Genomic DNA, 24146 nt, shown 5'->3' with positions numbered 1-24146 from the left:
TCCTCCTCCTCCTCCTCCTCCTCCTTACTTCTGTCTCATTATCTATTATCAATGGGAGAAATTCATTTAGTTTCCATATGAGTACAAACTTTTCTAATTAAATGTTTTCTCATCAAAGTATGAACTGAAACTCAGCTATCCTTCAAAAAGCATACTTCAATTATGTAAACAATATGCAATTTATATTCAAAGATGTGTTGATCTCAAGCTTAGTTTTGGCCCTTTTTTATGGCATGGGAAGACTTACTAGGAAAAAAACGGAACCAACTAAGGCAGAACAAAGCATCCAGTGGCCACTGAGTGGCAGTCATGTTCTACATATAGGCTGCACATTTCTGAACAACTTGCATTTGCCAAAGTCAAAGAATAAAGCTGCAAGGGAGCATTTGCTTCCTCAAACTCATTTGGATAAGTATGTCTCCAAGACTCCAGCAAACTCTGTTTAAAATCAATCTTCCTGAACTGCAAAAAAGCATTTTGGAAATGACCCTCATGGTTTGTATGAAGAAAGTTCTAGATTCAACATCTAGAATTGAATCTCCTTTAGGGCTGCTGCATAATAGGCAATATCTTAATCTATGTAAAGATGAGGTAATCAATTCATTTTCTCCATTGTACTGTAGCTACCATTGTTTGATTAATCCCAGGCATTGCTTTCCCCCCTCATTTCCCAAGGAAAAATAAGTTAGCTAGCTGAAGGTTATTATCAAAATATATAACCACTGTATAATTACAATCCAGGACCTCTTGCATTTCATTTTTTTCTGGTTGCAGTGATTATGAATGACAATGAGAAACAGGAAGCCTTGGGTGCAGCTAGTCAGTGCATAATTGATACCGTAATAGGATTCAGGTTCTAGAAGCCGCCACTCATATATGAAATATTTTCCTGAGTATGTGATTCTTAATTAAAATAATCACTGCGATTTTTTAGTTACTGCTTTTGTTATATTTGAGCATACATATTTGGGAGAGGTTGTACAGAATGTGTTATTTTATATTTGAGAAGAGGTTGTATATTCTCTTAGATACAAAAATCAGACAAGCCTATCTGATGTTCTGCCTGCCTGCCTGCCTGTATACCTATTATGCTCTTGTTGGAACCAAGAACAAAAGAATAATAGGTCTAGTATATTCACATATTATAAAATGACTAGAAGTGAGAAGAAATATTTTGATTTATTCCAAGTCATCCAGTGAGGTACTCAGATAAAAAAAATGACTGAGTATAGTTTATGATAGGCAGAACTTGGGATTCTCAGAAGCAAGCAGAAAGGGCAAAGGATGATAAGCCATCTTAAATTAAAATTAAGTCCTAATGCATTCAATGACTCTTGCTTCTTTAGGGCTGTGTTCAAACAATATCCTTTACTTGAAGTATGTTTCAAGCACTCTTCCTGGTGATATTATGGACCTACCATATTGTTTTCTCTTCCAGAAGTGGTTTCATTACTCTCTTGCATTTTTTTTATAAAAATAGTCATAGTTTGATAGTGACGAACATTTGAATGACTGCAGTCCATTTTTCTGATGTCCTGATGTTTTGCCTACAGATGTGGCTCGTATCTTTAGATTCAGAGTCAACTGCTTTGTAGTATGCTAGAGTAGTAAACTAGAACACGGTCATTCAGCCCAAAAGCTCATCACTGCTTGATTGATCCTGGTCATGAAAATTGACACATACATAATTCGTGGTCTAAGCAAAGCTCAAAGCAGGGGGTCTTCTGACTAAGTCCAAGTACTAATCAGTACCTGCTTAACTTTTTCAAAATCTTCAAGGTTGGTTGGCTGCTCCTACCTGTTGTAAAATTTTCTGGGTACATACAACTCTTTCAACCATAAACTAACTATAAGTAATAAGTTTATAAATCAAATTAAGTCAGGAAAACACAGCAAAATTTGGCTTAGCATGTTTTGTAAATGCAGTTACTAATCCTTTAACGTGTTTAGTCTGTTGTAAAAACACCTAATAAATATGCTGAAAATTATTTGAAACATACTTTTTTCTTCTTCTATTCATTTGTGTTTGAGACTGCCTGAAAACTCACTGCAGTTTTCCTGGCAAGGTTTTTCAGAAGTAGCTTGCCATTGCCTCCTTCCTAGGACTGAAAGTGACTGGCCCAAGATTATCCAACTGGCTTTGTACTTAAGGTAGGACTAGAACTTAAGGATTCCTGGTTTCTAGCCTGATTCTTAACCACTACATCAAACTGGCTTTCTAAACATATATTAGTGTAAACTAAATCAACGGGATCTGAATCAGGTTTATTCAAAAGTAATTCCCCTGAGAAATTGCATATTCAGGTGGAAGAAACTGCATTGTTTCTTCTGTCGTATAGGAGTCTAAAATTGGTGTCTGGCTCTTCAGTAGCAAAATATGTGTGTGAAGAATTATCTGCTATGCTTTACAAACTGGTGCTCTTAAGTATATGTGCTTGCAAAGATTGCCTATTAAAGTTTTTGACAGATGAAACTCCAAACATACAGTAGAGCGTGAGAAGTCACATGGCCGTGCCACTGTGCATGTATGTCTCTGAATGATAATTTGATTTTTATCAATTGTCACATTGATATGACAACTCAATTTGACTTTCCGTTTGGTGATGTTATTGAATTGGCCTTGAATCAAATCCCTCAATCACAGCTTTTTAAGACACCCTTTAAAGCAGGGCCGCAGCATGCCAGCAACCAGTCTGCACAAACAAGCAAAGCTCCATCCGCGAGATGCAGGCAGCACACAAAACCATGCACCCTCCTGTCTACGGAAAAACCTCTCTCTATGGAACCAGTCCTGGTGCCCTAAAGGTTGGGGACCTTTGCTTTAAAGTAATCAGTTTAAAAATTGAACCACATGTCCTCTCTGCATGGCCAACAGATGGCACTAAATTGTGTATAATACTTTTTCTGCAACAATCAAGACAGGTGAGCTACTTTATTGATCATGCACTGCAGCCATCAACAACTCTCCTGAAGCCCAGTCGATTGTATTTGATTTATACAAGCTGTGTTTTGAAACAAAATCCTTTCCCCGCACAGAGTACAAGAGCAGAACAATGATCAAAGATGGAAGCTAGGTGTAGGAATTTTACTGTCTTATTTTTAAATCATTGTTCTGTTGTTATACCTCATCTTTGAGTACTTTGCAAACATTATGTGTATCTTATGCTGGAAAAGTTGGTATAAAAATATTAATTCACTCTTTAACTTCATTTCTGTTTTTACATATATACATATGTACATATCTATAAACATACACAGTAAATTATGCCCATCCCTGCTTCCTGAGCTGCCATTGGTTACCAGCTGGCTTCTGGGCACAATTCATTATTACCTATAAAACCTTACATGTATAGGGCCTGGCTGTTTCTGATTGTTCATGCCCATCTAGGTAGATTAAGCATAATGTGTATGCTGCAGGTCCCTTCAGTCAAACAATACCATGTATCAGGAATTAGAATGTCCTTCTCTGTTGTGGCACCTGCCCTCTGGAACAACATCCCCCCAAAATTCATATGACTTTGACTCTACAGTTGTTCAGGAAGTTGTTAAAAACATTGTTAGTTTTTGTTGATTAGAGAATGTTTGCATATTTTTTTCTATTTTTTTTCTGTGTATTGTAAGCCACTGAGAGTCCTTTGGGAATTAGGCAGTCTCCAGATCTAACAAACAAATGAATAAATAAATAAATCAGGCTGATTACAGCCATATTGGTAAATGACAGCCATAAAGAGGCTGAGACCAGTTCCCTCCATACAATAAATATTGTTCATGGAGTGATCATCGACTCCTTTCTGTTGGTGGTTTCACAATTCATTTTTACTTGTTCTGACTGCTGTTCCTCTGGTAACTTCATCAAAATTCTGAACAAAGGCCTCTCACATTCTAATTTTTCATCAGTGAAAGCAACTCAACCAGCTTAACTCAAACTAGTAAATGTCTATCTATAAGAAGGGATGTGTGCCTCCTCCCATCACTATATACCCTGAATATCATCCCATTTGCATTGATAAAGCAAGACACTTAATTTGGAGGGATGTTGTTATAGTTTGACATGGAATCAGTTAGGCAGAGAGGTAGTGGGCTTCTTTAATTGGAAGTGTTCAAGTGGTTATCAGACATCTGTTGATCAGGAATAACTTAGTTTGGATTCCTGCACTGAAAAGAAATTGTATTAAATGGTCCTTTCCAATTCTAGGATTTTTGGATTCTATGTTTTATCCACTTCTGCCTTCCTCTTCTTCTTCTAGACCCTTTCTTTCTACATGAAATTAGACATATTCCCTCCCTTCTGAAATTCACTTGAGCCATAGTCACCACAGATGTTGTATTACTAAAACAGGAAATTCTGAAGTTAGGATGTACCTTTGAGCAGTGCTCTGCTCGCCCAGTGACTGTTGAGTGGCCTTGAGGTAACTTTGCCTCCGTGCTGCAGTTTTAGGAGATGGCTTGGGGCTGGTTTCTGAGTCCTCACTGTCATCATCACCCATGGCTTTGATATAACTCCCACTTCTCATGCGCCGGCATGGGATTTCATTGTCTTTGTCCCTAGTCAGCATATTATTCCAGTCTCCCTGAGGCACCTGTGAAAGACAAAAAACAGAATATGGTAATCATCTGTGGCAAAGAAAATAAAAGGGGCAGGAAATATAACAGCTAGATTGCTAATGGATGGGGAGAGGCCCTCTGAAAGATAATAATAATAATAATAATAATAATAATAATAATAATAATAATAATAATAATAATAATAATAATAATAATAATAATAATAATAATAATAATAATAAAGTTGGAAGGGACCTTGGAGGTTATCGAGTCCAACCCCCTGCTCAGGCAGGAACCCTACACCATTTCAGAGAAATGGCTGTCCAGTCTCTTCTTAAAAACTTCCAGTGTTGGAGCATTCACCGCTTCTGGAGGCAGGTTGTTCCATTGGTTAATTGTTCTAACTGTCAGGAAGTTTCTCCTTAGTTCTAGGTTGCTTCTCTCCTTGATCAGTTTCCACCTGTTGCTTCTCGTCCTGCCTTCAGGCGCCTTGGAGAATAGCTTGACTCCCTCTTCTTTGTGGCAGCCCCTGAGATATTGGAACACTGCTATCATGTCCCCCCTCGTCCTTCTCTTCGTTAAACTAGATGCTTTCCTTTTTCAAAAGCCATTTGTTGGACATAACAGAAGAGGGCCACTTTTTATATCTCTCTTAACCTAGAGCAGACATGTCAAACTCGCAACGTCACGTGACGTCGCGCAATGTATCGGAGCTTTTTTGCCATTGCCGGCAATGAGGTGGGCTCCGGTATGATGAAACCGGTCCGCGGGCCGGCAGTTTGACACCCCTGATCTAGAGAAATAATTTTCTCAGAAGGTAGATTTACTTGCCTTTAGCTGCCTTTTAGCAAGGGGTGAAGACCTGCTTTAGTCAGAATATGTCAGCTTTTGCTAGTGTGTCTAGTGGTTTTAGTGGTTTTCATGATATTTTTCATCTTTGTGCTTTATTTTCATTATGCATTGACTGCGTTATGACAGCAAGGTGAGATAGAGGTGAAAGATAGAAAATCCTCCACCTTCTCATCATCTGAAAAATAAAGTACTACAAAATAGCAGGCTAGCAATTCATTAATTCAGCCTCACCAGAAATAATGAGTTTCTGATGAAATAAAATCATACAGGAACAGACAATTTCATGTATAGCAAGCAATTTACAGACACTGTTTAACTATGCATGCCTGAAACATCTTCTTAAATTCTTTATTTATTCAGCTAAAGACTTACAGGCTATGAATATATGTTATTTTCAGAGCAGTGATTAAAAAAAAATCATCTGAGGCCATGGCTCACAGATCAGATCTGGCAGATGGACTTCTGATGTGACATTACAAGGCTCTAAGAAGGTCCTCTTTCCTACTTCTCATGTTGAAGACTTAGTTTTCTATTTGAAATGAAAAGCTACTGTTACTCTCTGTCTGTATGTTTATGGGGAGTGAGTGAGGCAAAGAAAGGATGTTATATAGGTAAGCAAATTTATGTAATTTAATACTTCCCAACTTGTCCATTTTGGTCTTTGACTCCAGATACAACATGGTTCTTAGGAGAAAAAGAAACCAACTAATGAACTTCCTCCAAAACTGTCTTAGGCTGCAAAGCTACTATATAATCTGTATCTACCATTATAAGTGATAAACACCAAAGGGAAGCATTTTTTATTTGTTTATACCATAGTACAGAGGTCCCCAACCTTTTGGGCACCAGGGACCGGTTCCATGGAGAGAGGATGCGTGGTTTTGTGTGCTGCCTGTATCTTGCGGGTGGGACTTTGCTTGTTTGTGCGGACCAGTTGCTGGCATGCCGCGGCCCGGTAGTGGTCCATGAATTGGGGGTTGGGTATCCCTGTCATAGTAAATGATCTGGCTACTGAGGCAATAGTATAACCATATCACCAAGTACATAGTTAAAGAGATTGGTTTTCTTTTTCCCTTTTGAGTCAACAGATTTATAGTGCCACCCTTGCTTAGCATATTAATGGAACTGCCTGTTGACCAGACTAAAGATGGTTATGAGAGAACAGTAAGAACTAATGTATTCAGCAGGCAGCTTTTTAAAAGATTCCATTCTTCTGAAGTTTCTAAAAGTTCCACAATGTAATAAAGGCTTGGTGTTCCCAAACTTAAAATAGCTATTATCTCCACTAGCTATGAAATCTGATAGCTATTAAAATTCAACAGCACATATTTACTGCATGTTGTTCATACTGTTGTTCATGTTGCAAGTCTTTGCAAAGTATTAATGTTTATAAAGGTGTCTGAGTTTTAATTCCAACTAGTTGTTTCTACAACACTTGCAGAAAACTGCCCAGCGTGATTTCCCCTGCTCACAGCAGCATGCATGGCAGGTGGCATGCAGTACCAGCAAAACAATTGCAAGGCACCTCAGTGGTAGCTGGTCGATTGCTTCTCTGTGTGCCATAGGCAGCTGCATCTCAAGCTTGAGGAGGGCTGGAGCCTCTCAGTAGTCCCAATCATCCTGTCATCTTGTCCTAGCAAGTGGCCCAGCTCTGTAGGATAGGAGGCAGCAACCTCATTCTAGACCAGTGGTTCTCAACCTGTGGGTCGGGACCCCATTTGGGGTCGATCGACCATTTCATGGGGGTCGCCAAGCAAGGCCGTCCGCCATTTTTTCCCCCTTTTCCGGCGGGTGCCATACCTCCCTTGGGCTGGGCCAGCTGGTGGTCGGCCTGCTCTGTCTCTGCCGCTTGCCAGCTATGCCTCGGCCGGCGCAGGGGGCAAAACCACGCATGCACGGCGCTCCTGGGCAGGGAAAGTCCTCAACTTACGACTGGTTGGGTAGTCCTCGACTTACGACCGATTTAGTCCTCGACTTATGACCGGTTTAGTCCTCAACCTACGATCAGTTGGGGTCATGGCATTAAAAAGGTTGAGAACCACTGTTCTAGACCTATGACATTTCATGGGCCACAGCCTACAATTAATATTTGCGGAAAGAACAAGTCAGGGAATAATGTAGAATGCATGGGAATATCTGCATTTCTTTCTAAATTGGAATGTCTTTTATGGAGTCTCTTTTTTAAAAAAAAAACTACATCAAATCCATTTTCTATTTCTAATCATTTTTGGTACCAACAATGTTTTGGGATGGCAGAAAAGTTGCTTTGCCCTGGCTTTGATGGTGAGATTTTTTAAAAGGATACTTAAACCAGCCTTCTCCAACCTTATTTCCACCAGAGATGTTCGGGCAACAGCTTTCAGCATACATTGCTAACATGATAATCCACCCAATCTGTTTGAATCAACCTTCTACTACCATATTAATCAGGAATGGAAGCAGATTTTGGACAAGAAGGTAGCCAGAGTTTCAGTCCCAGTGGCTAAAAGAGAATCCAAGGCTGCACTCTGAACATCAAATTTACCTTCATAGTGTCCTATAAAGGTATTGACTGCCTCTACAAGTGATGGTAAAGCAGCAGGGGAAGAAATAGATAGGGGGATGCTTAAATGCTGTCTTGTCTCCTGATTCTTATAAAAAGACAAATCATAATAAAAGGCCCCAGTGATAAATGTCCCCAATCACATGTCAGTATCTCTGCTGGGATCATTAGTTTTGACCTTTCCCATGCATGCTATTGGCTGCTCCATGAACTCTTAATTTCAGATTCAAAAAGGCTGTTTGCCTAGAGATGAAATTCAGCTTTCAAAAGCAATACTCTGCATTCCCAACAGGGGAAAAGCACAGCCACTAGAGCAAGGGTAGGCAACCTTGGCTCTTTTATGACTCGTGGACTTCAACTCCCAGAATTCCTGAGCCAGCTTGGCTGGCTCAGGAATTCTGGGAGTTGTAGTCCACGAGTCATAAAAGAGCCAAGGTTGCCTACCCCTGCACTAGAGTATACACAGGAACTAACTGAGCCCTGAAACTCTTGGAAAGAAGCAGAAGGCTCTCTTTTGCTTTCCACTTGCTGATTTGGTTTTTTGGCTGGCTAAAACTTAGACTTTCTTTGCTGGTTAATTACTAGACCTATCATCTCCCTGCACTCAAACTTATTGAAAACTACTGTTCTGTGGTCTTCTCATGAAGAACCGCTATCCAGAATGCATGTGGGTAATCTCTTGTTATCTGCTTATTCAGCAAAGTTCCAAAGAATCAGTCTACTCACTGATTCCTTGGCCTTTGCTACAGTTATCAGCTCCACTTTCACAGACTCATCTTCAGTTTACCACACTTCCCCTGGAAGTCATCACAATACTTTATAATTTATTAATTAAGCTTGCATGCTGCCCAACTCTCAAAAATTCTGGGCAGCTACTGAAGAAACTTCATCTCATCTGATCTTGAAACAAGCGAAGTATGGTCAAAGTGTTCGGCTTTAGTTGGAAGGCCAGCAGCAAATCCTTGGATTGGGAGCTAGACAAGAACATTAAAAGATCTTGGAAGAAAGCACTGGCAAACCACTTTTATATTTTTGTCAAAAAAATTGCCTGGACATTGATGTATATATGCAGTCCTTTGGAGTTTTGCTTGTTTCAAATAAATATTAACGGGTTGTGTTCAGTTTTTGATTGGGAACTACCCAGAATTGGCTGAAGTGTATAAATGTTTTAAATAAATAAATTGAGGGACTCTTTAACTTCTTTTTTAAATGTATACTCTTTCCTTTATCCATGAATGGAGGTGCTACCTAGGGAGAATAGAAGAGGGTTTTATATAATCCGAACAAGGCTTGCGCATTTGAAGGGGCCAATTCTCTCCAGTTGCTGGTCAATATGTCACAGTTCAGCCCAATCAACTTTATATTTAGCACACCAATTAAAATTGCTTTTATAGTCAATAAAGGTTGGCCTTTATTTGTGCTCTCAGTTAGATTAAGGCATCTGAGTATGTTACTACTGGTGGGAGACAGACCAGAATCTTGTGGCCTTTGTGTTTTCAGACAGGTGGCAAAGGGAAACAACCATGCTTTAACCTTGAAATCTAGGTAAAACCCAACACAAATCAGTCCTAGTTCTAATTATACATTCAGAGCATAACCATCCAACTGGAATCTGATTTTAAAGTGCAAAATCCATGACTGAAACAACTGCCTAAATGTTTATTTTTCCTGCTTCTTCATCACTTGTTTTTTTCTAACTGTCTGTGAAAAGGTATCTGAAAATTGGCACTCTATTAGGATAATTTGTTTGGTTCTAATATGGTAATTAGTTAGCTGTGGATTTTTGATTTCAGGTTTTGGAAGAATTTGTCTTTAAAAGAGTAAAACAAGTGAGAGAAGCTCCCTGCTATAAATACATGTATGTATTTCTTAAAATAGCAACTCAGTGTGTGGGGCTCTTTCAAACTACAAAGCATCAGAGGATCACATCCCTGACCCAAAGAACATATCTAAAATAGGATACGGGAGAAATAGAGGAAAAAAATGTTGAAGGAAGGAGTATCTGATTAGGTTGAGATACCAACAAAATAAACACAAATGAGAAACATTCCTTCTGGCTGCAATCCTATGAACTCTCAACCAAGTGTTTGCCCCACTTATCTGTTTCCAAGCAAACATGTCAACAATTGTGCCATGTGAATCCAAAGCACTTTCCCACTTTCATTTAAGGATATCTAAAACATTGGGCACTTTCACTTAGCAAAAAATTTAATCCTCGTACCTTCTGCAACATGTTTGCATGGTGACATGAGTGTCCTTAATATCATATTTATTATGATACTTCTTCCCATTTAGGACTTTTCCATACCACAGCTTTAAACTGCTTGAATTGTATGCATAAAACGGCTGAAAATTATATAGCCTCTTCCTCTACTTTGCTCACTGTGAGAGTCTGATATTCTGTCCAGATCATGGTTCCTAGGAGAAAGACATCTAACTTGAAAATACTGTATTATTTCTGTGTGCTTGAAAAAAGGACAACATGGATGAAAAAGGCATGAGGCCAACTTGGGTGTATGAAAAAAAATCTAATGGAAATTAAATCAATTTTATGGAGATGTAAATTAGCAAATGATTCAGCTCATTGAAGACTTTAGTGTAGGTGGCTAAGAGAGACCAGCAGCATGTCCCAATGGTGCTATTTTAGCAGCCATTCTTGTTTTAAATTGATGGTGAAATGAATCTTCTTTCTTGGGACCCAATTTGTAGAGCACTGACCATGAAATTAATTTTTACCAAACAAGATTTTGCAGTTCTAAACAATACATGTTGCTATAGATAGCTTACTGCAGAAGTTCCAGTCTTTTTAAGGTGGACCATTTGAAATTTTGAAGGGCTTTTGTGGGCATACTTCACTCATTAGTTAGAAAACAAACTGGCCATTCAGCCTAACCCTTGAGGGTTTTTTTTAAACCCAGTTTTCCCTTGTTTAATTCTCTGGAAGATGGCCACATTTCCAAACATTTTTATTTTCTAAGAATCCCTTTTGGCAGTCATATATTTGGTGATGGAGGCCGATACTTAGTTTTGTTCCATGACACTTTCCCAGTTTGTTTAAAAATGAAGAAGGGCCGGGGAGGGGGGGAGGGAAAAAATCAAAACTTGAAAATGAAGTGGGACAAGAACCTTGGTGAAAGTAAAGGGAGATGTTTGCAGGGTGATTGGTGCTTGCAGACATTCCACATTCCACAACTTTGGACTTTGGACCCCAAATAATAGTTTGTTTGCCATAAATGAGAAAGAACATACATTCCATGGAAGTTAGGACATTCTTCAGCACCCAGGACAGAGATCGAAACAACATTGAAACAGGTTGCACTTTAGAATTTAATGTTGCTTCTCTTATTGTTTTTTGCAAGTAGATTTTGGCTTTCATCCATAGTGGATGCACACAGTATCAATAATTTATGTTTTCTGAAAAATCTTCCCATTTTCTCCTTCTACACACAACCATTATTTATAAAGACTTTTTCTCCCAACCCAGATGTATTGGAATGCAGTTCCCCAAATTCCCACCCTGCAGCACATAGAACTATTATTCAAGTATATGAGAAAAGCATTTCCATTTCCATTTCTCTAAATTTAAGCTATTCAGTTTTATATGAACTAACTTTCTTGCAGAGATCCTATTCTACCCTACACCATCTGCAGGGTATGGCAAACAAAGTGGTGGCTGCAACACTGTAATCGAAGATCCACTTGTTTTTTATCTGTGTCAAAATGTGCACCTGCACTCCACTTTAATTTTGTGACTGCGTTATGTGAGAAATACAACTGACAGATGTTTTGAACCACAAAGGCAAGCACATTTTCAACAGAGTATTTTCTTATTGTTTTAACAGCTTTGTTTGTTTGCTTTTAATATGTGCCCAGCTGACTAATCATCTCTGTGAAGATTCAGTTTTATTAGGTGTATCTGAAGGTTATATTTCCCTTGCATTTGCTGTATTAGTTACCTATTAGTTCCATCTGAGGATACTAAGGAAGTTGGAGAAGAGAGTTTTTAGGGCAGAGGGAGTTCTGCCTTCTACACAGAGGGAAGCTCCACTGCCATAAATGTGTCAAAAGCATTCTCTAATATTCTAAAGCAAGGGAAAGGCAAATGAGTGGAAAATCCATCTTGCATTGTAATGGCACTCACACAAGAGAGATTTAATTAAAAGAGAGAGTTTAAGGACAAGCAACTGTCTGTATTATGCAACCCGCCCTGATTCTAAAGGTTTAAATACTTATTTATCTATGTACAATTATGCATCTATAGACCTGGAAAGCAAGTATATATATATACACACAACAAACAGTATCCTTGCCAAGCCATTCCAAGCAAAAGTATGATCAGAGCATATTTTCTCACTCTGGTATCATTTGTATTCATTGGATTTCACGTCATTATAAAGTTATAACGAATTAAAGCCTTAAACCCAAGATAGATATGAGGAATCTCTATGCAGACAAGATATTTACGCATGCCCTGCACCTCTTCAAAGTGCCATTTTACTCTATCAAAGTTTTGGTTAAAAGCTTCCTCAAAATACAGTTGTGCCACGAAGTGAAGCAATCAGTTGAAGCAGATTGACTAATTTTTTGTCAAACATGAGAAGAAGCACATTTTAATGGTAATCATATAGCTCTGCCCACTGCTAATGTTTACACTTCAGATTTTAAATGGATGTAATGGGTGTTTTTCTTTCTAGGTCTTTCTGAAATCAATAGTTCTGCGAGAACAGAGGGACTCCTAGAAGAATACTGGAAGTGTTTATTTATATTGAGCAATGGAAGCCATTCAGTTTCAGGGTTTTCCTCATTGCTTTTAAGGTAATCTTTATTATATTATATATTTATTTTAATGAATAAAATAAAATTGTAGATACAAATAGTAAACTGAATTGCATAATATATTTTCAGACTTAATAATTACTGAAGAAAAGGGGGAAAAGAAAGGTCCTAAATTTGGATGACTTGCATTTTACTCATACATATCCAAAAACCTCAAGTTTCAGTGGTCTTCACACACCCTTGAGTTCTCAGAAAATTCTACTTGCATGAAATGTGCTATCTCAGTTGCCAATGGCTCTCCTACCTCTGTTTCACCTGAATTCCCTCTTAAGGGAACTACTGACAAAACCTATCAGATTTTATGTACCTTGAGCTGCTCTTAGTGCTGCCATAAGGAGAGAAATTCTACTTTAACCCTGATACAGTGAAAGATAATGTAAGGCTGTATTACTTGTGAGCTGAGAATGAGATAAAAGCAATGTCATATGGCCACAGAAGAAAAAAAAGATCTTGCCAGAGCATATGTGTGCCATAGTTAGGGCACCACGCAAATGGAGAAGAGCCACTAGTTTTGATCTTTTCCCTTAAGCATTGCTAATCTCCAGATATGTCAGAGCACAATTTGCAACTATTTTTCAAAAGAGGCTCAGCATCAGGATGAAAGAAAACCAGTTCTTGCTAAAGGCAAGGCTGAGTAGCTAAGAGCACTGACAACTCAGTATAAATGCTTAAGTAATAGCTTTGGCTTCCTGACCATTCCAGTTGATCAGAATACCCATTATTAACAGGAGAGCTTTGATTATTTCAAGTAAGCACTAGCAATGCTGAACACCAGTTAGGGATCAGTTGGTCTTCTTTATCTGATGCAGCCTGTAAAAGACCTTCAAGGTCCCTTCCAGCCCTGTGATTCTATAGCTTCCTCCCATAGGTTCTATTTCATTGCACTTGATTAGTTGTTTGCTGTAACAAATTATTGCAGAATTCTGAAATACATTTTACCAACTCCTGAAAGTTTTTTTTCTCCATATTTTAAAAAAGCAATCTTATTCAATCTAATGAAAAGAAATGGGAATTTGATGAAATGGGCTGATAATAGGATTTGTCTTGCACTTGCTTTACTTGCAGAGTGATCAAGGGACAGGTTTGAGGGTCTTATCTTTAATTGTACAATTATCTCTTGAAGCCTCTCCAGTTTCCTTTGGGTCAATCAATTTACAAGGGAAAATTTCTGGAGGGAACTTCTATATTGCTTTATTAGATTAAAAAAACAGCAGCCATTAGAGAGGCTGAAGAATGATGGAGAGATATATAACAGATGAAACAGCAGCAATCTCTTATCTCTTTGCAATTGTTAAGTAAGGTCACAAATACCAACCAAGACATTCTAAAACATCACAAGAATAAGACTGAGATACAAACTTCTGGGAAACTGCAGGGAAGATTTCGATACAGCATTAAATCTAAAAAAATCCTTAATTTTGGCCAGTCAGCTTTTGTTTAAATGAGTTTAGCCAAAAAAGGTTCACATTTTTTAAAATATATATATATAACTTTTTTGTTATTTTTTTATTTTAAAAAACAATGGACTAATAGTCAAGAGAGAGAACAAAAAAAGTCGGCATAGAAAGAAATAGAAGATAAGAAGTGCAATAAAATAAAAAATATAGAAAGAAAATACACAAAAAAGAATGACTTTTGACTTTCCAAAGCATTTGTTGTATTATGAAGTAAGATAAGATAAGATAAGATAAGATAAGATAACCTTTATTGTCATTTTTTTACTGTGGGCACAACGGCACACAAAAATAATAATAATAATAATAATAATAATAATAATAATAATAAATTTAATTTATATGCCGCCCTTCTCCCAACGGGACTCAGGGCGGCGCACAACATATTTAAAACAAAACATAAATACATTCCCCCCCGATAAAACCGAATTAAATCAAATGAAATTTAGTTGCCTTTAATGTTTAAGTAAAGTCTGTTACCTGCAATTTCCTTATCAATATGAGAGTGCAAATTAAAGCATATTCTATATGTTGTTGTATGCAAGGATCCCCTCAGAGAACTAAGTATTACCAGTCGTAGCCATTTGGCATGGATCGCAGAAGGAAATAGACAGCTAGTTTTCATAGAGGCATCTGCCTGCATTACGGCCTGACTGAAAGTGCCATTCAGACACAATTCAGTTTTCTCATATGTACTTTTACATAAGACTTCTGGAAGACTACAGGACTGTTATTAAACAAATCTTCAGCATTTCTTTTTAAAAATGGTAGACTGTATAAAAAAAGTTTTAAACTGAGAAAAAAAGATGTATTGCTGATTCTACCTCAAATGCATGAATTAAACATTAATTAAACAATGGTGATTCATTGGGGAGCTGGGTGAAATTGATTGTTTCTGTCAGTTTCCCCTTTTAGTCCAAATGATAGGAAAACTTGGTAAATCTGACTGTTGGTGTTCTAGAAGACTAATAGGTCTGTATCCAAAAATACCCCAACTAACACATAAGAGAGAGAGACTTTGTATGTCATACTTGGCCAAATTTAATATAAATTGGGGATATGCTAATACTCTAGTTTTAATGTTAAAAGAAAGATTTTCCTGCAGCTCGATACCCTCCAGATTTACCATTCTACTATTGTCAATAGCTTTTATGCTGGATAGAAATTGTACACATTTGAATAAGGCTGGGAAAGCCTGCTTGATTCATGTGGTCTTCGACTGATTTTACTTTGCTACCTGTTAAATATAGCATTTTTTTTTGCTTGTTAACTCAACTACCTTGGAAGAAACAGCCATTAGGAGGGGGGACCCACCCTCTCACTTTCTAAGTTGTCAGGAAAGCACAGTCAGGCAAGAGAGGTTACCAACCCTATCTCTGCTGATTTTGCTAGCAGGCCAAGAAAAGACAGTCTGACACCTCCCTCTTTCTTCCAACAGTACCTATAAAGACAGAGGCTCCAGATAAGATAAAACAGTGTGTGGATAACATCTCACTTCTGTTTAATCTCAGCCTTAGAGAGTTCATAAATAAAACAAGTGCTGGCAGAGAGATCGCATTGGCTGCACAAGCTCACAGCTTCTGTTGGCCTTGTCAGTACTTCCTTGTCCCCAGAGGATGACAAGAAATGGTGACTTGCTAATCAAACTATACGTCTACTTCAGTCAAGCCTCAGAGAGAAAACACAGTGTTCATTCCCTGTGATACTTGCATGAATTCTTTTATTCTTATTTGGCAGAGTAATAGCATTTGAGGCCTCTGGATGCAATAAAACTCTCTGGCTTTTTCCATTAATTTCTCGCATCCCTTGCTAAATGTTTGAAAGTCAAAGAGGAGGAGCAGTTGCTGCTTTTCAGCCAACAGAGAGAGCTGCTGAGCAGACATCCTCTGAAGAGGTTGTTGCTATGCTTGTTCTCTCACTTGTAGGTTCTTTGTGAAAGGAAAGACTAGCCCAGTGATGGCGAACCTTTTAGAGACCGAGTGCCCAAACTGCAACCCAAAACCCACTTATGCATCGTCAAGTGCCGGGTGGGTGTGGCCCATTGGGTGGGCGTGGCCCATTGGGTGGGCATGGCTGCCATGGTAACGGCAGACTGGGTGGGACTAAAAAGTTCAATCAATCAATTCCAACTTTGCAAGATCTTTTTTTTTCCTGCGAGAAGTTGAAATTGACTGATTGAATCTTTTTTTTTTTTGCACACGGCGGCAGAGGCCTAAAGCAAAAAGGTTTTATAAAACCCAGCTGAAGGCCTAGGACTGGGGCAACGGCGCGCATGCCCACAGAGAGGGCTCTGAGTGGCGCCTCTGGCACCCGTGCTATAGGTTCGCCACCACTGGACTAGCCATAGCTATGGAGCAGAAATTCCAACTTTTTCTAGCTAATGCATCTACTTAGAATATTGAAATTGGATAGAATATTGTAGGGAGTCTTGCAGCAAGGTTGCTGACATTATATTGCAAACATTATGTCAGGCAATAACTGCTGTTTTTCCTTGGATGTTCTCAAAGCTTTTGCTCATCTGTGTTTTTCCCAGACAGGTTGATCATTTTGAAACGTAGCAGTCAATTCTGGCTACCAATGATTTGTAAGCTTTCGGGGTCTCATTTGGGGCACAGAAGCTTTCCTGGAAATAAGGAGGATAGTACAGACTGCTGGGAGATGCTTCTGGAGGGGATTTTTTTTTTTAATATTGTAAAAGGCAAATGTGGCAAAGAACATGTAAAAGGAAAGTGTGCCTGGGCATATTGGTGCCCCCAGATGTGATGTTGGGAATTTCAGTTATAGAACCTATGTTGCATCAGGAAAGTTTTGTTCAGGCCCTCTATCTCCAGTTAAAGAAGGAATCAAGTAATAGGTGACTGGAAAATTCTTCTACCTCTCATTTTGGAGAAAACCAGAATAGACAATATGATTGATGGAATCCCAATCTTTTTGGATCCTTTGATTGAAGATGAAAGAAATGTGTGGCCGGACTTTTGCCAATTTCACTCAGTTAAAAGCCAAACCAGATCAGAGACAGGCCCATTATTATATATATCCATCGATCATTATTATTTTTTTAAAAAAACAGGCCCAATTTTTCATTCTTTCATCAGTAAATAATAAAAAAACCTGATCATTGTTTTACTGTTCCTTCAACGAAAAAAAGAACTTGAACATTTCATTGTTTAACTGTAGAACCTGCAACAACAAAACAAACCTGCAGTGCCAAAATCCTGGTTTTTCTTTTTTTCTGAAAAAGGAGCATAATATAGAGGGGCATGCTCTTTGGTTGTGTCATACATATTACTTTTTGGAGAAGTCTATCAATGGCTAGAAAGTGCTTCAAATTTAGAACCACAATATGTCTAAATAAGCCTTGTAAGCTGATGTCTCCCATTTACAGGTAGTTTTGACTTAGGCCTACTTAATGACAGTTTAAAATAGCTGAAAGTCTACTTTAACCTCACATAGAGACATCCACATGGCTACTGTGTGACTAGTCTGAGTCAATCAAGGTGAGCTTTTTTTAATGCTCTGAAATGTCTTCTCATCACAATTGTTTCAAGGCTTTTCCAGTTGGAAAAACAGAGCTATGGAACCTGCCTGCAAATATCAAATGACAATTTAAACAGCAAAATTCACATATGCCTTGTAATTTCTAAGTTGCTATCCACAGCAGGGTCTCCATCAATGTGCGATGAAAGATTACTACAAAGGTCATAGGAAGAAAAATATCTAAAAGGGACTTTGATCTTTCAAAAGTTGTTGGATTATAGCCTTAATTATTGGGCCTTGCTGGCGAGGGATGTAAGAAGTTGGTTTGCTCATATCTGAAAGAGTGAAGATTCTCCACCACTACTTTACAAGATTCCGTAGACAGGTTTGCAGGCCACCAATCAGGATAAATACATACCTAGTCCTTCAGGTATGATAGATTATTTTAGGACTGTTCTAAGTTACAACAGCTACAGAACTGGTGCTTTATGGCCCTTAAAACATCCCTGATACTTTTAAATGGTCGCACTGCCCCTGTAAAAAAGCACCCATTCAGATGAATAGTTCATTTAACAAGCACAATGTTTGTTTAATGACCACAAAGAAAAAGGCCGGAAAATTACTTCTGATCATGTGGGTGCTTTGACTTATTTTTTTTTTATAATATATTTTACTAATTTTTTAACATGGTCACCTTAATATTCAGTAAACAGTGTGTTGTCTGGGTTTACATTTAAAAACCATTTGCTAACAATTGGTTTGTATGATCTATAATCCACATAATAGCTTTGATTTCCTCTTCTTCCCAACTTTAAGTTAATACAATTCTTATTGTTTTGATAGATAATAATTTTTTTCTAATATTTTTGCAAATAATAATCACATCAATATAATATTTCTTTTCTATCTAGTCATTCTGGTTGCCTCATCATAGATCCCATTTACAGTTCTTTTTTACATTTGTTTTTCCTACAATATTCAAGACATTCTTATTGGTTAACATTTTCTCAAAGTTAATTACATTTAGATATTTGATTCTATTTTTTCTCATGTAAATCATCCCATAACTTTTACCTTACTTAAGGAATAAATAAGACTAAAAAAAGAGAAAAAAAGAACAGGAGTAAAGAGGGATAAAAAGATAGTATTACCACTGAAAGTCCAGGTTTTCCCTAAGCTAATACATATTTATTTCCAAACTTTTCCATTCTCTTTTTACCATAATTAAGAATATATTTAATCTTTAAATATTCCATTTAATAAATCTAGTCATTTGGTCTTTTAATTCTTATTCAAAACATTTTTTTCCAATCCATTGTAATTTTCTTAAAATCAATCACATTTAAATATCTGAAATATATCATATATAAGCCATTCTAATTCTTTTATATTACTCATGTCAAGAAATAAGATAAGAAAAGAGAAGAAAGAGAGAGTACTATGTTATTTGAGGGACTTCTCCCTCTTAAAGTAAAATTCATATCCAAAATCTTTCTATTACTTTAACCATATTCTAATAGGTGTTTCTTTTTTAAATATTCTCTCTGATAAGTCCCATCATCTATTTTCTTAATTTTCACATTGGCCTTCTTCTTTTGCCCAATATCTTTAATCAATATATTCTGCTGAATCAAAGAGTCTTTCCATATTCTTGTAGGTGTCACTGTAGATATAAAAAATAAGTCAAGTACAATATCTTTGTAAGAGGCATTTGCTCTTTCATGTTTGTTGAAAATCTTTTTCTTTCTTTTTCTCTCTGTATCTCTTATCATTTTTTGTCTCTCCTGTTCTAGTGGTATTCCTGACGTCTCTGCAACCCATTTTGATCAGTCTTTTTTCTTATCCTCAAATTTGTCTTGTGGTTTTAAATTATAAGTTCCTTTTTGCAAAACCACTTGGGTTAAATCATACTTCTTTGTTGTGTTAAGTTCCATCTTTGAGTCTTTATCCTCGAATTTGTGTTCAGTTATCTGTTTTATCTGCTCCTTCTCTATTGTTATTTCCTGGGATTTTGTTTGTTCTAAAGTTAAATTGGAGATGAATTGGTTTATGTTTTCAAAGTTATTTTGGATTTCTTTGTGGTTTGAAGTCATTGTTGTTTGAATTAGTTGCAGCATCTCATATGTCTCCTCTTGAAAGGTATTTATTTTTTCTTGATAAGTTCTTTCTGCAAGTCTCTGATTTTCCATAGTGGTCAATAATCAAGGTTTTGTTTTCTCTGCAAATAGCTTTAGAGTCACAGTTTAGTAGCTATTTATAATCCAAAAAGGTTCAAAAAGGTTTCCTGAAGTTTATAATCCTCTCTTTGTCTGCAACCCAAATTGTTTTCTTTTTTTGTCACAGCTGTTCTCCATTGTTATAGCTTTGAAGGTCACAAGCACAGATTAGTTTTTTGCCAAGTCCTGTATAAAAGCCATAGCTGTCATGTTCTTTATCCACCACTAGATGTCAGCACCAGTTTATTTTCCAAATTATCAAAATAGAAAATTGCCTTTAAAATGAGAATCTTAACCATTCAACAATTCCAAACGTATCCAAATTTAGGTTTTATATTCATTTAATTTCATTTCTGTATGTTTTGGTCCTCCATAAAAGGTTTAATTCACTGCTTCCATTAGTAAAAGGTTGGGGCAAAAATCCCCTTCCTTCACATTCAGAGCTTTTTTGGTTCTTAGGAATTTTTTCCCCCAGGAAAGTTAATAAGTAGGATAGATAAAATAGATGATCTTACCTAGATTCAAATGTGCTGTTTATAATCAGCTTAAAATAGTGCTTTTTGACTTCGGTTGCTTGTAGCTTGAGCTAGACTCTGAAGTTAGGCTAGCCTTTCTCCTGTTGGTTTCTGGAAGGCTTCTCCTGGACCGATCAGGTTGACTGCCATCTCTCCATGGTCTGCGGGACTTCCTTCCTTCTTTGGCGCCTCTTTGGGGTGGCTTCTGGCCCATTTAGGGTCCCTAACAGGAAGAAATTCAGCCAAAGGGAACGGAGCCCTGAAATCTCTTGGCTGCTGCACTACTGCGCAAGACCTGAAGTCCCTGGGTGCTTTGACTTATGACCCTGATGGTTTTTGAGTGGATTTCTGATACATAGGTGAAATACTACAAAATTTAAGGTAAATATGAAAATAACAAAACATAGCAAGACAACACAGCTCCCATGATTGACTTTTTTTTTTTTTTAGCAATCCAGTGATGCAGGGATGATTGGGAACTACCATTCTAATTAACTGAGTTATGCTACCTGTCTGGGCTACAAAATCAAGATTATCATTAGATGCCAAAACAGAGGTCCAATAAATTCTTGCTGCCATCTACTAATCACCTAGATTTGAGACACCAAGTTCAGTCTAATCTAATGCAACAGAGTTTGTTAAAAATCAAATACTTTAGCTGGATTACCTAAAACAGCTTTGATACAGAGCTTGAATTTAACCTTTCTTTACTTAACTTGGTTAAGTTCATCTAAGACATAAACTATGTTCTATTATAAATGGCAGTTTCATGCATTTTACTATGGTAAGGTACATTTAAGAGTGGCTCTTTGAATAAACCATAATAAAATGCACTAGGTTATAATTAATCATGGCCTACAAACCAAAATGCTTGCATTTATAAAACTGGCTAAGTCAAAGCCCAACAAGCCACATTATGCCTAAGCATAATGCATAAATCCAATCACTATATCATCAACATTGTGCCTTATAACTTAACACAAAATGAAGTTTCAAACTCATGTCCAATTAATTTAAAAGGTCTATTTTCTAGGCTTTATTGTTTAAAATAAATCAGAAATAAGATTCCTTAAAAGTCTGAGGCAATAAAGTGGCATGTTTGATTGTTCTCGTTGTATCACCCAGAATTGTGCCTATGAACCTTTTCCTACTCTCTAGTTGAAGAGTCATCCATCCCTTTTAAGTTGGCAGAATACTCTACCAGCATGATAATTACTGTCCTCATTGCCAATCCCTGCCTGCTTCTGTTGCCTCTATTCCCAGGCCCTGTGGGCACCCTGACTTCCTTCCGAAGCAATGGGTAACAATGTTTTTATAAATGTCAAGGTCATCCTTGGACTGTACTGGAGAAAGCACCCCTTCTACTTTTACTTTTGTGCAACATACCAGATTTGAAGGGGAAATTCTGAGTGTGCATGGGCACACACATCATTTTTCTCAGTACCTCCTTAAACCAAACATGTCCTTTCCTGGAGCTGTGTCAGGCTGTGAAAGCCCTGAAAAAGAAGCAGCTTTTTAAAAGGTCACTGATAGATGCAAGAGGAAGACCCCCACACACACACTGAGCCCCCTTTTCTTCAGTTGCTCCCTAGTCCTATTGCTTGACTCTTTCACAGTGTTAGCCAATATCCCACAGATGATTCAAGTGTATCCCATTCATGGGTTGGAGAGGAGATGAAGGCAAGCTCATGGGCCTATGGCTGAAAGATGTTCGTACCATTGTGGATTGCAACTGCGGAATGGCCCTAAATGGAATCATTTTGGGTGGAAGTCTTAAAAGAGGCAGACTTAAAAGTGTTCTCCAACATGTGAATGAATCATACATCCCTGGATCAGGTGTGTTGAGGAGGTGTGTTTGGTGGTGTGACCCCACATGGAAATCAGGTGTGAATCATCATTCACACATTGGTGTTGCCCTTTTGACTTTCTTTTTTCTTGCATCCTTTTTGATGTCTATTTCCTGGAATGAGCAACTCTGGTTAGAATTCTTTCTTAGGACCAAACTATTTATGTGAATAATAATTCATAATATTCACACTGGTCGATGGGAAGAGTATGCTATGTAAATGACAACTAAGCCTGATTAATGCTAAGACTGCAAAGGTCAGCGTGGAAGGGAATTTTAACTTTCTTAGGCAGGTGCAAATTTCTCTTGACATTCAGGTAGCAGATTTGGAGAGATTATTTTTGTTGGAAGCATAGCGAGGGAGAGAAATAACTATTCATTTAAATCTTGATATGCTTTGTTTTCAGGTCTATATTGGCACGCCAAGGCATTTCACACTTAAAAAAAAATATTATAAAACAAAATAGAAAATAAGACTAGAATACAAAATCATAACAAACTTAAAGTTTTTAGTGAAAAATATAGTATGAAAGATTAGCAGCCAATCATTTTAAATTACAATTTCTAAATAGAAGCAAAATTGAAGAAAATTACCAACCCTGTCCCCCCAACCTGAGAACTAAACCTTCAGAGCTTCTTTAAAAGCAATTTACAAGTCTACAAGTGGGTCAGGCAAACTTTGACCCAAAACATTTTGTAATGATGAGTCACCTCAAAAGAGGATCTGTTTCTTTTGCTCATCAGTCTGATGAACTTTCCTGATTTATTTGGAAGGCCCTTACAGAGAAATGGTTAAATTTCTCCTCACCCCATAACAAACAAATAAACAAAAACCTCTTTGCAGGTTTATTACTTTTATATATTTGACTTGGTTTTGATTCATGAAAAGGAGATTTGTGGGTATTATATTCTTTCCTTATAATCTGTTAGTATCCTACCATTTTTTAAACCTGTTACCATCCCTTTTGCTTTCTTTTACTGCTACCCCGAAAGCTCTTTTGTTGCTTAGAGATTTCTTTGTAAGCTTAACTTCCTTTTTTCTATTAGCTTTTCTAACTTTTTTTTCTGTAGGTACTGGTAATAGCTACTTGCTGGCACACTCACTTGTTGATTTCATCCTTTGTCTTATTTCCTACACGTGTCAAATCTCCACAAACATCCATAATAGTTTAAGCTCCTTTCCTTTTCTCTCACCCCATTGGAATGATCTGTGACTGTACTTAAAGTATCTAGGCAAGAAAAACCAAATCTACAGGTATAGTATAGGGGGTACCTTGTTCAATAGTAGTAACTGTGAGAGGGACCTCGGAGTCCTAGTGGACAATCACTTAAATATGAGCCAGCAGTGTGCTGCAGCTGCCAAAAAGGCCAACACAGTGCTGGGCTGCATTAACAGAGGGATAGAATCAGGATCACGTGAAGTATTAATACCACTTTACAATGCCTTGGTAAGGCCACACTTGGAATACTGCATCCAGTTTTGGTCACCACGATGTAAAAAAGATGTTGAGACTCTAGAAAGAGTACAGAGAAGAGCAACAAAGATGATTAGGGGACTGGAGGCTAAAGCATATAAGGAAAGGTTGATGGAATTGGGTATGTTTAGTTTAATGAAGAGAAGGACGAGGGGGGACATGATAGCAATGTTCCAATATCTCAGGGGTTGCCACAAAGAAGAGGGAGTCAAGCTATTTTCCAAGGCGCCTGAAGGCAGGACAAGAAGCAACAGATGGAAACTAATCAAGGAGAGAAGCAACCTAGAACTAAGGAGAAACTTCCTGACAGTTAGAACAATTAACCAGTGGAACAACCTGCCTCCAGAAGTGGTGAATGCTCCAACACTGGAAGTTTTTAAGAAGAGAC

At 37.6% G+C, this 24146-nt stretch overlaps 1 protein-coding gene across 2 annotated transcripts in view; it reads right to left on the bottom strand.

Annotated features, from left to right (window-relative positions):
- DLGAP4 (DLG associated protein 4) overlaps positions 1-24146 on the bottom strand; it is a 125679-nt gene that overhangs the window by 82590 nt on the left and 18943 nt on the right. The window contains exon 4 of one of the 2 annotated variants that reach the window (XM_015816992.1): positions 4363-4545. In XM_015816992.1, coding sequence (XP_015672478.1) covers positions 4363-4545 — 183 coding nt within the window. Of the gene's footprint in view, positions 1-4362; positions 4581-24146 lie in introns of both variants that reach the window. The other variant, XM_015816991.1, reaches the window with a different exon arrangement.

This window comes from Protobothrops mucrosquamatus, unplaced genomic scaffold, assembly GCF_001527695.2.
Source record: "Protobothrops mucrosquamatus isolate PMUCROS unplaced genomic scaffold, P.Mucros_1.0 scaffold547, whole genome shotgun sequence".
Lineage (NCBI taxonomy): Eukaryota > Metazoa > Chordata > Lepidosauria > Squamata > Viperidae > Protobothrops > Protobothrops mucrosquamatus.
The sequence above is the reverse complement of the archived record's forward strand: the minus strand, read 5'-3'. Positions and strand labels throughout refer to the sequence as shown.